We start from the raw sequence: 14,748 nt of genomic DNA, 5'->3' as shown, positions 1-14,748 counted from the left end.
TAAGGATGGGCAACACTTGGTTACCAGAAGAAATAAATACAAATGCATGGAGCCACCAGCAGGAGCCAGCCGCACATTTGTGGTTTCACTTAATAGATCTTGAGTTCACAAGAAAACTATCAAAATCACCACGGAGGCAGCTATAGCTACCTGCGTGACATCCGGGTCCAGGAAATAATATAAATACGAAGGTTATCGAGTGTCTTGATATAGATAAAGAAGTTTTTAAATCGGACATAGCACTCAAGGAAGTGGCAAACCATAGACACGTGTTTCGGGCTTTTGGCCCATCATCAGTATGGTGCAGCCAAGTGTAAGGATGGGCAACACTTGGTTACCAGAAGAAATAAATACAAATGCACGGAGCCACCAGCAGGAGCCAGCCGCACATTTGTGGTTTCACTTAATAGATCTTGTGTTCACAAGAAAACTATCAAAATCACCACGGAGGCAGCTATAGCTACCTGCGTGACATCCGGGTCCAGGAAATAATATAAATACGAAGGTTATCGAGTGTCTTGATATAGATAAAGAAGTTTTTAAATCGGACATAGCACTCAAGGAAGTGGCAAACCATAGACACGTGTTTCGGGCTTTTGGCCCATCATCAGTATGGTGCAGCCAAGTGTAAGGATGGGCAACACTTGGTTACCAGAAGAAATAAATACAAATGCATGGAGCCACCAGCAGGAGCCAGCCGCACATTTGTGGTTTCACTTAATAGATCTTGAGTTCACAAGAAAACTATCAAAATCACCACGGAGGCAGCTATAGCTACCTGCGTGACATCCGGGTCCAGGAAATAATATAAATACGAAGGTTATCGAGTGTCTTGATATAGATAAAGAAGTTTTTAAATCGGACATAGCACTCAAGGAAGTGGCAAACCATAGACACGTGTTTCGGGCTTTTGGCCCATCATCAGTATGGTGCAGCCAAGTGTAAGGATGGGCAACACTTGGTTACCAGAAGAAATAAATACAAATGCATGGAGCCACCAGCAGGAGCCAGCCGCACATTTGTGGTTTCACTTAATAGATCTTGAGTTCACAAGAAAACTATCAAAATCACCACGGAGGCAGCTATAGCTACCTGCGTGACATCCGGGTCCAGGAAATAATATAAATACGAAGGTTATCGAGTGTCTTGATATAGATAAAGAAGTTTTTAAATCGGACATAGCACTCAAGGAAGTGGCAAACCATAGACACGTGTTTCGGGCTTTTGGCCCATCATCAGTATGGTGCAGCCAAGTGTAAGGATGGGCAACACTTGGTTACCAGAAGAAATAAATACAAATGCATGGAGCCACCAGCAGGAGCCAGCCGCACATTTGTGGTTTCACTTAATAGATCTTGTGTTCACAAGAAAACTATCAAAATCACCACGGAGGCAGCTATAGCTACCTGCGTGACATCCGGGTCCAGGAAATAATATAAATACGAAGGTTATCGAGTGTCTTGATATAGATAAAGAAGTTTTTAAATCGGACATAGCACTCAAGGAAGTGGCAAACCATAGACACGTGTTTCGGGCTTTTGGCCCATCATCAGTATGGTGCAGCCAAGTGTAAGGATGGGCAACACTTGGTTACCAGAAGAAATAAATACAAATGCATGGAGCCACCAGCAGGAGCCAGCCGCACATTTGTGGTTTCACTTAATAGATCTTGTGTTCACAAGAAAACTATCAAAATCACCACGGAGGCAGCTATAGCTACCTGCGTGACATCCGGGTCCAGGAAATAATATAAATACGAAGGTTATCGAGTGTCTTGATATAGATAAAGAAGTTTTTAAATCGGACATAGCACTCAAGGAAGTGGCAAACCATAGACACGTGTTTCGGGCTTTTGGCCCATCATCAGTATGGTGCAGCCAAGTGTAAGGATGGGCAACACTTGGTTACCAGAAGAAATAAATACAAATGCATGGAGCCACCAGCAGGAGCCAGCCGCACATTTGTGGTTTCACTTAATAGATCTTGAGTTCACAAGAAAACTATCAAAATCACCACGGAGGCAGCTATAGCTACCTGCGTGACATCCGGGTCCAGGAAATAATATAAATACGAAGGTTATCGAGTGTCTTGATATAGATAAAGAAGTTTTTAAATCGGACATAGCACTCAAGGAAGTGGCAAACCATAGACACGTGTTTCGGGCTTTTGGCCCATCATCAGTATGGTGCAGCCAAGTGTAAGGATGGGCAACACTTGGTTACCAGAAGAAATAAATACAAATGCATGGAGCCACCAGCAGGAGCCAGCCGCACATTTGTGGTTTCACTTAATAGATCTTGTGTTCACAAGAAAACTATCAAAATCACCACGGAGGCAGCTATAGCTACCTGCGTGACATCCGGGTCCAGGAAATAATATAAATACGAAGGTTATCGAGTGTCTTGATATAGATAAAGAAGTTTTTAAATCGGACATAGCACTCAAGGAAGTGGCAAACCATAGACACGTGTTTCGGGCTTTTGGCCCATCATCAGTATGGTGCAGCCAAGTGTAAGGATGGGCAACACTTGGTTACCAGAAGAAATAAATACAAATGCATGGAGCCACCAGCAGGAGCCAGCCGCACATTTGTGGTTTCACTTAATAGATCTTGTGTTCACAAGAAAACTATCAAAATCACCACGGAGGCAGCTATAGCTACCTGCGTGACATCCGGGTCCAGGAAATAATATAAATACGAAGGTTATCGAGTGTCTTGATATAGATAAAGAAGTTTTTAAATCGGACATAGCACTCAAGGAAGTGGCAAACCATAGACACGTGTTTCGGGCTTTTGGCCCATCATCAGTATGGTGCAGCCAAGTGTAAGGATGGGCAACACTTGGTTACCAGAAGAAATAAATACAAATGCATGGAGCCACCAGCAGGAGCCAGCCGCACATTTGTGGTTTCACTTAATAGATCTTGAGTTCACAAGAAAACTATCAAAATCACCACGGAGGCAGCTATAGCTACCTGCGTGACATCCGGGTCCAGGAAATAATATAAATACGAAGGTTATCGAGTGTCTTGATATAGATAAAGAAGTTTTTAAATCGGACATAGCACTCAAGGAAGTGGCAAACCATAGACACGTGTTTCGGGCTTTTGGCCCATCATCAGTATGGTGCAGCCAAGTGTAAGGATGGGCAACACTTGGTTACCAGAAGAAATAAATACAAATGCATGGAGCCACCAGCAGGAGCCAGCCGCACATTTGTGGTTTCACTTAATAGATCTTGAGTTCACAAGAAAACTATCAAAATCACCACGGAGGCAGCTATAGCTACCTGCGTGACATCCGGGTCCAGGAAATAATATAAATACGAAGGTTATCGAGTGTCTTGATATAGATAAAGAAGTTTTTAAATCGGACATAGCACTCAAGGAAGTGGCAAACCATAGACACGTGTTTCGGGCTTTTGGCCCATCATCAGTATGGTGCAGCCAAGTGTAAGGATGGGCAACACTTGGTTACCAGAAGAAATAAATACAAATGCATGGAGCCACCAGCAGGAGCCAGCCGCACATTTGTGGTTTCACTTAATAGATCTTGTGTTCACAAGAAAACTATCAAAATCACCACGGAGGCAGCTATAGCTACCTGCGTGACATCCGGGTCCAGGAAATAATATAAATACGAAGGTTATCGAGTGTCTTGATATAGATAAAGAAGTTTTTAAATCGGACATAGCACTCAAGGAAGTGGCAAACCATAGACACGTGTTTCGGGCTTTTGGCCCATCATCAGTATGGTGCAGCCAAGTGTAAGGATGGGCAACACTTGGCTCCGTGCATTTGTATTTATTTCTTCTGGTTACCAATATATATATATATATATATATATATATATATATATATATATATATATATATATATTGAAAGGTCAAATTTAGTTGACTGGTTACTAAATAACTATAAATTATTTTTGATTTGGGTATTTCAGTCAATATCTGCGGGCTATGGAAACACTATTTTTTGTTATTCAAGCTTTCGGAAAGTATATTTTTCTCCTTTATCAAGAATATCTACAAAATAAAGATCATGTGAACATTATATAGCAATAGATATGTTACAAAAACTCACCATAGTATAAAATATAAAAAAGGCATATAAATCCAAACATAAAACGAAAAGTCAAATGCAAAATTTTACGTTGAAAATTTTGTTACAGCACCAGAGAAAATGTGATTATTATAATATTTACACATACAGTGAGATTTAAATGTAAGTGTAAGTAAAAAATTATTAGTAATATGATGTTGAAACTTTGTATTTGTTAGTAAATGATTATATGAGGGCGATGACATATCCCTTTACAAAAGCGCCATCTATGAGATCGACCGAGAGTTCAATCTTCGAATATCAAAAATAAACGAGGTTCCCCAGGGCGGTTAGTTGCAAATCTATTTTTATCAAGACCATTACTGAGTTGGTTAATCAAATACACTCTACTAATGATGCACTTGAACGTGTAGGGGATTTCAATCCTCACACAATCCCCATACACAGAACACGAATTGTTTGTATTACTAAATAAACTGAAAAATTATTAGACCTAGATGATATATTGTTACCGTTTTCTCCCGTGGGTTTACCAATAATTGACTACACTGAACAATAATCATACTTACCTTTATTTCACTTTGAATACAACAAACACCTCAACTATTATTCGAATGTCTGTCGCCTTACTGGATAGTTTTGCGTACCGCACTGTAACCTCCACTTGACTGTTTTGATGGGCGACATTCGCGCGCTCTTAGCTACGTCACAATTGACTTATAGCTACCAGTGGCGGCCGGCGTTATTTTTTTAGAGCATGATTTACAACAATATCTATACTCATATAGATGTCATTTACAGTAGGTGGTTTTTCCAAATCATATAAAAATTGGGAAAGTAATCCCATTTTTATATGAGGTCTGTTGGAGTCGTAAACTCGACATCCATCTCCACTGTAGACTCGCAAACTCGACATCCACCTCCACTGTAGACTCGCTCCTGAATTAAATTTACAGGGAGGTCAGTTGGAGCCGTAAACTCGACATCCATCTCCTCTGTAGACTCGCTCCTGAACTAAATTTACAGGGAGGTCCGCTAGAATAGTAAGTCGGATATCAATTTAATTCAATAACAACTATTTATTCATCATCAGATAATACATAAGTTATTCCTATTCACAGAGTGGAGAACATATAATTCATGGTGAACAATGTGACCTTAACAAATACTAATCACAATGTAAGGTTCTTGGGAATCAGTCTAGACAAGTTCCTCAATTGGAAAACCCACTGTTAATAATTAACCTCAAAACTCGGCTCGTTAGAAATTCTCTTTATTAACTCAAGAACAATTACAACAAAAAGTCAGCTGCTCAATATATATTTTGCTCAAGTAAAATCAAAACTCAGATATGGTGTCTGTTTCTGGGGTGGACCTACCTCAGTAGGTACACAAGCATATACAGAGGTGCATAGCAAATTGTTCGAACAGAACATTGGTTAATATTTTTGAACTGTGTATGTATTGTGTTCCAAAATAACTCATGTTATAAATCAAACCCTCAACTAGGTTAAGAATTACGTCATGTGGACCGGAATAATTAGTCCAAAGATATATAAACACATTCGAGATCATTTAAAGGTCTTAAATAGCTTTTCTGTGTTCGAAAACTCATGGAAATATATTTTTATACATCACAGAAATTTTTCAAATAACTAACATTCTTTAAGTTTTAGATTATGAGCATGTCTTCCACTTTTCTTTGCAAATCATAAGATCATTTGTTTTTTGGTAAAGAAAGGTTTTGGCTTTCTACTTCTCCATCTTTATAAAATAATGTGGGAATCTTCCAGTGAAAGGAAGAGAGATAGAGAAAGTCGAAACCTATCTTTCCAAAAAATTAATCTCTCCTAAAAATTTAGATTATTTTCTATTTTTATACAGTAATTTTTTTACATTGTTGAAATGATAAAAAAAAACAAAATTATTTTCAGCTTAGAAATAGATTAATTTAATCGAAAAAATATTTTACACTCTTTTGGTATCAGCCAGAACTCTTACAATGCACCCGACTCCACCAACGTTATATATTTTTTCATGCCAGAGCAGTAATTGTCCGCTACTTCCTTCGGAGGGATATTCAAAGCCTTTATACACATATTTCATCAAGACATCCAAGTAATCCATGTTCAGTGAATCTATAATTTCATCTATCTGAGAAGGTTTCACTGCCAGGAGAACCTTGAGTGCCAAATTGAGGGAACTCTCCTGAAACATAACAATAGTTAAGTTTAAGTAACCAATTTGTGTAACAAATGTTCGTACCTTAATTTGTTGGTTCTTTATGCTCGTTGGAGCACAATTCAATACTACTTTTAAAGCATCCAACATTTTTCCTGTGTTTTGAAGTTAAGGAATTATTGTTTTCATCTGTGAATCTTCAGCCTATACTTTTTTTCAATAAATTTCTGTACGCAGGAGACACCAAAGAAAGTCTCATCTCTGAGAGAAATCTGCAATAGAATGCATACTCCCAGAATCTAGCTGGTAGTATAGTCGAAGTAACTGATATAGTAATTCTTAAAGCTATCGGCGAACTCAAAGGCCAAAACAAAACAAAGAAATAATGCCGCTACGGATTAGTCCACGTGGACTGAAGAATTGGTGGTTCGTGTTGGATAATTTTTACTAACCGAGTTTTATTATTGGCTGAAGAGTCATAAAATTAAATTTGAAGTCATGTTACGGTGACCAATAGAATGTCGTCAATGTTCAGTTCAGGAACTGATCGCGATTTGAGTGTTGAAATTCGATATTGGTGAAGTTATAATTGCTTAAAATTTTTGTTATCTGTTTGAAATGTGGCGTCCTTGGATGTACCAATAGTAATAACGAGTGTGATAACAATGCAGACTTTTTCCTGTGTAGTGATTCCAATAGCGCTGGTGAACAATGCGAAAAAGAGATATCATTGAATAAGATTCGGATGCATTTGAATATTGAAACACAGAGAGTATGTTTCAATGTTTATAAGAATCTACATATCAAGTTTGGTTTCGAGGGAAAACATTATTACAAGCAACATCAGATTTGATCGAAATTCCTTTCTCAACTGTACGTAAAATAGTCAAAAACAAACCTTATGAACGCAAGACGCGCTGTGATGCAGGATTACCAAAACCTTTAGATGTTCATCTAATAAAATCATGAAAAAAAAAACAATATACGACTGTTACAAAAGCAATGAGATTCCTACAATTGAAATTATAAGGAGGAAATTGAATACTTCCGGCCACAACGTGAGCTGCTGTGACAAAACCTTTGAGAATTGGATAAAGAAACTAGGACTTAGATTTAAAATAATAAACAAACGTCAAGCAATTATGGAATGCAGAATAATAGTGGAATTGCGTAACAAATACTTAGAACAAATAACTAAATATAGACAAGAACAACGGCAAATTTTCTATTTGGACGAAACTTGGTATGAAACTCACGACACAGTGGACTGATGGTTCGAGAATGTGTACGTCTAACATGCCTGTAAACAAAGGATCGCGACTAATCATTGTGCATTGCGGAGGCCGTAAAGGATGAGTTCCGAATTTTTTGAAATTATGTGGAAAATATTTGGACTGCAATATTGACTATCATAAAAACATGGAAACTAATATTTTTGAGGAATGGTTTGAAAACACATTGGTCCCAAATTTGGATGCGAATAGTGAAATAGTTCTTGACAACGCTTCCTATCATTCGCGACAGCTCATCAAAGTACCGAATAAAAATTCGAGGAAAGATGAAATACAAAGTTTTTTAATGGATAACAATGTGTATTTTGAAGATAACTATACCAAAAACCAACTACTTGAAGTTTTACAGACAAAAACATTTGAAAAAGTGTACGCCCTTGAGAGTATTGCTGAAAAGTATGGACACACCATATTGAGACTTCCCCTCTATTTTTGTGTTTTCAATCCCATCAAGTTGATTTGGGGAAAATTGAAACAAAGCATCTTGCGTAAAATAATTTTCCAAAATTTGATAAGAAGGTGATAGAGCTAGTTAAAGAAGAAGTATCTGATATTGCCGAAGAAGACTGGCAGAAAAGGATTAAAAAAGTAATTTTAGTTGAAAAAGACTATATGGAGATTGGACATTTCCATATCAATGGTGGAAATAAATTCATTATTGATTTAAATGACGACAGTGATAGTGAAACGGAGAATATGGAAGAGGAATTATCAGAAACTTTCGAAGAAATTTAGTGAAGTATTTTTGAAGCGATCGATTGTATACCTATATATGTGAGTAAGTAGTTAAGTTAGGTTAGGTCACAAGTGAGTGGGTCTATTCGACCCTCCACCGCAACCCGCACGGGTTTATTGTGGTTCACACCTATTCAAGTGCGAGTAAGTAGTATTCAGAAGTATTTTCAATCATCACTCTGTTATTTGAATCCCTACTTTCCCACTCATCTATGTAAACGAAATATTTATAATACAGTTATTGTAATTCTTATATAATCAGAAATGATTCTTGAATAACAAAATTAGTTAGCTCCCTAACTATTTTATTAAACGGGAACTGCCGGAAGGTAGGGTGCACTATATCGTTTACTTGAACTATACAGATATTGGCCAGCAGACGACAAGAGATCCACAAGGAGGAGAACCCTTAACAACCCTTCTTTACATAAAAAAACTGCCAGAAAGGCAGTCCCAAGAAAGCCAAGTTACCAAATGAGAATAAGTGCAAGATATTCCTTCACTGTATGATGTGTGAATATGGCACGTCCTACATTTATGTAACGAAACAGCGGTTGAAGGTTCAGATTGGTAAGCACACAAAGACAATGAAGATAAATTAGCAAATCAGGAATAGCATAGCATGCTTGTACTGGTAGAATATCAAGTGGTCTGAAGTATTGATTATACATGGAGAGGAAACTGAATTTTATAAAATAAAGAAGGCGTACATATAAACCATTAATCAAGCCAGGTGTGCAATAATCCAGTCATCGATATTATTAACAATTGAAACGTAAATGAACCCTTTTGACTTTCTACTTCTTCTTAATTGTTTATTGATGGTAAGTAGAAAGTCAAAAAACTAGAAAACTAATCTCTCCTAAAATATTACTTTTTCAATTTGAGTTAAGTAAAAATCGTCTTGAAATTATTGGAACCACGAAAAGAATTGTAGGTACCTGTCTGTGTGAACACAAGAGAAATTGTTGACTCGAACAAACTGACAAATCAGTTGTAGCCGAACATGTTTTCATTTGAGAATACAGTAATACTCGATAAAACTCAATATTATTATCCGAGAGTATATTGATAAGCAATAGAAATCTAAACATAAGGATAATTTCAATAGAAAAGAAGAGGCAATGAACATAAATAGAGTCTGGCTACCGGTCCTTGAAAGTACTCAAACAAGGTTCAATTAAGATGAACCCAGCCACGCCCACCAATAACAAAATAAAACTAATGTCAAATACGAGCATCGTAGTAAATGCGTTCGGAATAATGAAAGCACCAACCCAGGCAGTGTGACTGTTACCACATCGTCTTTGATGATGTCTACCGCAGTTGTAGACGAAACGTCAGACAAAAAACCCGGAAAATAGCTTTCATACAGTTATCTCCGGCCATGAAAGTTCACATTCTTTGATCAATTATTTTCTTGTTTTTTCAACACAATTTTTCTTTATTGCATATTCTTGATATTTTAGTTGTCATCAAAATATTTATTTCTTTGTATATTTTTCTAACTTATATTCTCAACTCTTCTACATTTCAGAGATAATAATAATAATAAATGGGCTTTATTCATTGACATACATTGTTTATAAAGAAGTAGATACAAAAATCAATAAAAGGTCAAAGTTTAGCAGAGACTGTTTTACAACTTAACATAGGGGATGGCATGTATTATATAGAAATATAAAAATAATCACCTAGTAAGTGAGTAGTTCAAGAATCTTTGTGAAACTGAGACAAAAACAAAGGTTATAAATTCCAAAGTAAATATTAAGTAAAATATATATTAAATAATTATATTATTATAAATATTAAATAAATAAATATTAAGGTAAAATATATAGCAAAACATACACAAAAGTGAGACAAAGGGAAAACCATATGAGCAATAATTTGTTGCTAGAATATTTTTTCTTCTAACTTCAGCATCTGAATATTTTCATCCTATGTTTTAATTCGAAATTTTTCATATCTACTTCATTCTGTCCATCCTATTACATTTATTCACATTGAAGGGTCAAACTTCTAATCCACCATGGAGCATTATCAATCACATTCAAACAAGTATGGAACTTATCACATATCACTGTAAAAGATTATTTTGAACCTAACAACCACCATCATCTAACCACAAATTATCATTGTAGATTAAACCATATACTTCTAGGAAACAAAAATAAAACTTGAATGACACTGAAAATCACCATTGAGAGTACAATAAATTGTTTCTCTTCATCAGAAAATTGATGTCTGGTTCATTTATATTTACATTTCGAGTAAACCAATGTCTTTCTCTTTTTTTCGCAGATTTTCAATTTGTTTTTGGAATCTGCATCATATTTTTATTTCAGACATATAGGAAACTTGTAGTTTCCTTTGAATACTGATGAAAACAGGCAGACAATTTCATTGCATATTATAAAGAGGGTCATGAAATCAAAATGAATGGAATAATACGAGTTTAATAAAATTATTCCATCAGTTATAATTGCATTGCATGTTCAGCTACATCTAGTTGTGTGTTTCTGTAAAATCGCAGACAATACAAACTAAAATAAATGTTTCAAATTATGAAAAAACATTTTACTTGGACCATAACTCGGCCAACATGATAATGAAAACAATTAGTGATAATATGAATCATTTTAGTAAGTGTTCGAGCTTTCTTCCCTCACGTAGAATACACATATCGCATCTATTTTAGTAATTCTTGATTCGTTGACAGCTGAAAGCGTCTCTCACGATATGGAAGTACAAACATTTGTGATGATTTTTTAAATCATCTACATTTTGTGAACATAGCATATAAATTAAGTATTCAATATATCCCCACAAAAAGAAATCTAGTGGAGTAATATCTGGACTTCGAGTTGGCCATGGTATTGGACCCTTATTTCCGATCCATTTCAATCCATCCAAATATTGGTTAACTATTCTATTATTATGCGGAAGTACCCCATCTTGTTGAAACCACATATTCAGTCGAGTTTGTATTGGTAAATTCTTCAAGAGATTCGGCAACACATGTTGGAAAAAAATATCTTCCTTTGAAAAAATGGGGTCCTATCAAATAACCATCAATTATTCCGCACAAAACATTAACCCCCCCACACAGACTGAAATCTCATTTCTTGCATCCAATGATAGTTCACATCAGACCAATAGTGACAATTAAGTTTGTTTCATATATATATGGAAACGGCTTTCATCACTTCATAATATTTTGTTCAGAAACTGATCATCATCATGAAGTTCAATCTTCTATCAGCATTTCCTAAATATGGGACTAGATTATTGAAAATTTAAACACAGATTATTACCTGGATGTAGCCTTTGAAACAGATGTATTTTGTATGGATGTTTTGTCTAATGATAATCTTCTGTCAGGATACCGATTACTGTATATTCTCACTGCTTCTTTTGAATTCATTCTTGCTTCACCATAAGTACATATTATATCCAACTTTTCTGCATTTGGAAATTGAATTTTTCAATTTCACGAAAAACCAATACAGAACTGAATACATTTTCGTCAAGTCTTTATTTCGACTTATTCATGGACCTCTTTATAATATGCAATGAAATTGCCTTTTTTCATCAGTATTCAAGGGAAACTACAAGTGTGCTATATGGCTGAATTCAGATTTTGATGCAGATTCCAAAAACAAATTGAAAAATCTGGATTACCATTTTAAAAAATTAGCATGGATGTCGCAACGCCCCAACGGATGACACCTAGTGCTGGATCTCTACGTAAATAGGAAAAATGGATATTATCTTTAATTTTTCAGAGAGTTCAAAAAAAATATTTAAAATAAATGTTCGAAGTGTCTCCCTCCAGCTCAAATGCATAGCCTGTAGCTTTTAATAAAGTTTCTTTAGAGATAAGTAAATGGTGACAATTTTTGTTCATTAGATACGCTATTTGGCCAAGAGATTATTTCAAATTCTCTAATAAATCTTCTTGACAGACAAAATGCCTCGGACTGCCACCTTACTAGTTTTGCAAAAATTAACAAAATTGTTGCCTGTCTAATATTCCAGGTGGCTGAAATGGGTTGATTGATTTTCCATTGCCATTGTTCATTACTATTCATGGGTTATTGTCCAACAGTGTGAAGTATTGAAGAGAACAAAATCCAGGCTAGTAGGCCTTAGTCAAATGGAACCAGAAGTACCAAACGTTTCGTGTGTTACTGTGGCAGACATCATCAGTGGTATGTGCGTTTATTGCGAGGAGAAAAGTTATATCTCAAAGTCTTTGAGACCTTGAGGAATACTTGGACAAACAATTTGAAAACGAATCATTTGTTTTTCTGAAAAGTTTTATGACTCATTAATTACAATATACTCATCGCCATTTTCCAAGCTTTACAACATGGCATTTACAGATTTTTAATTAGTCTCTGAGAAACCATGACCAACTATACTTTTTTATATGAACTGCAAAAAAAATAACCCATTATAAGTCAACCGTTTTGGAGAGTTCCACAGATGTATCACACATACTGGATGTACCAAACCTTAGCATATTTCAGTTTCATTTGGTGCCAATAAAAATATATTTCCTGTCTTTACATATGAGATGACTCATGTCCTGGCTGGAGCCTATGTTAAAACTGTCATAACAGCATTTCTCAAAATGTTATTACTCTCAGTTATAACAATGATGAAAAAAAGATTCAATTCCAATTGTTAATAATGAATATCCTGATAGGAATCAAAGGCAGTCGCACTTTTATACAAGCTCATTTTTTTATTTACACAAGACAGCATCTTGGATTGCTCGAATTTTTCAATGCCGTTCTTATATGTTGTGAAGGTTCAATGTTTATCAAAATTTTCAGAAATTACTTCTAATCATGAAAAAGGATATTTTTGAAGAAATCCATTGACTTCGTTTTCATCTGCTCCTGCCGAAACTCCGGAATCAGTCTCATCTTCTTTAAAATTGTCTTCGGAATACTGATCAACATCAATCTTTCTGAATGCCGAATTAGAAGTATTTTTAGCCATTTTATGTAAAATGTATATTTTTGAATTCAAATAACTTCTACCCTCGCCCTACTGATAAACTAATGACAGAAATGTCAATTGTCAATTATCATTTGTTATTATTCCGCAGTGTTGCCAATGAATATCCTTACAAAATCCTCGCAGAGCTTACTCAGATTCAATGACCTCAAAAAAACTGCGATGTTGAGTGATACAACTGTTGGTAAATTGCCGTTTTTCAGCTGATCCCATCATTGCTATCACATGAACGGTAAGATCTACATGATCGCTTATGTTGAACAAACGTTTCCTATTTTGGGGAACTACAATAATCTCTGTTCAGATCAAAATATCAGTGGTTGTTTCTTAAATATTCCCTGAAAACTAGAATTTTTGAATTTCGTTTTTTGGCTCTCTACCGCCTACATTTCGAATGATATAAAAAAGGCAGACGAACTTTCAATACTGTTTCATATTTATTATGATCTGATATGAACCAATTTACGATGCGACGTTTCGATCATTGGATTTCTTTATCAATTTTGTTAACGAATCTTTAGTTTTTTCATCGATTTTTGTAGCCACTGTAATGATACATTCAGCTATTCATCACAATACATGTGTTTTCCTAAGTTTATCTCCAAAAAAACATCATACATAAAGGTAGAAACCAATATCTCAGATACATCAACTCCACACATCTTTTGAAAATTTACAACTAGACGTGAACGCCCATTATTCAAATTTTCATCATGGAGTACAAACACCATCCTATTGTGCTTCATAGCACAATAAATGTTAAAACTCCGTTAACGGGTAAGGTGTGGATTCTCATTAGCCTATCAGACATAAATAATCCATTTTTGTCAAACTTCCTGACTTCCTATCAGCAACCATTCATAAAACTCAATTCGACATGCGTCAAAAGAATTAGAACTATCACAATTGAATAAGAAAGTTTTGAAGTACATTTCAGGTTTTGAAAACAGAAAAAGAATGTATATGACGGAATTGGCCAACACTTGATGAAAATCCATAACTAACGTAGGTATTCAAAAACACTTTATAGTGAGATTTTCATTTAATCGTTTTATAAAAACGCAACACGTGTTTCACCAATTAGTGGTATGAGTGACGAGTCACAGGCGATAGCAATCTACGAAAATGTATAATAACGTTTAAGACGAAAATAAATTATGGAAATTGAGTTTTACCCTTGCAAGCATAAGCTGAAGCGCCGCAATGCAGATTTTAACATTTAACAACCAAAAAACACTTTGTAAATTGCATCTGATTTGCGTCGTGGTAAGGCTGCCAAAGAAAATATCAAATGTCGACTCGAAAAACTAACCCGGGTTTGTGTATCATTCGAATTGAACACTCTTTCTCTTTGATAATGTGCACAATCGCTAAATGTGTCCGAATTGGTGAATTACTGGTTGCCTGACTAATCAGCGGTATTTCGCCCACATAGACAAGGATA

The 14,748-nt window shown here is 35.6% G+C and overlaps 1 protein-coding gene across 1 annotated transcript; it reads right to left on the bottom strand.

The window, feature by feature from the left end:
- Window positions 1-5,989: 5,989 nt before the first annotated feature.
- On the bottom strand, window positions 5,990-13,365 carry Arpc5 (Actin-related protein 2/3 complex, subunit 5). Its single transcript, XM_023164039.2, has 3 exons — window positions 13,147-13,365; window positions 6,331-6,403; window positions 5,990-6,273 (listed from the first exon to the last, which is right to left on the bottom strand). Exons 1-3 carry the CDS (start codon window positions 13,284-13,286, stop codon window positions 6,034-6,036), a joined length of 453 nt encoding a protein of 150 aa, XP_023019807.1. The 5' UTR covers window positions 13,287-13,365; the 3' UTR covers window positions 5,990-6,033.
- Window positions 13,366-14,748: the final 1,383 nt, after the last annotated feature.

Source organism: Leptinotarsa decemlineata, unplaced genomic scaffold, assembly GCF_025532065.1.
Source record: "Leptinotarsa decemlineata unplaced genomic scaffold, Ldec_3_MD MMD2_tig00000882_RagTag_RagTag, whole genome shotgun sequence".
Lineage (NCBI taxonomy): Eukaryota > Metazoa > Arthropoda > Insecta > Coleoptera > Chrysomelidae > Leptinotarsa > Leptinotarsa decemlineata.
This window is presented reverse-complemented; position numbering and strand designations above follow the sequence as displayed.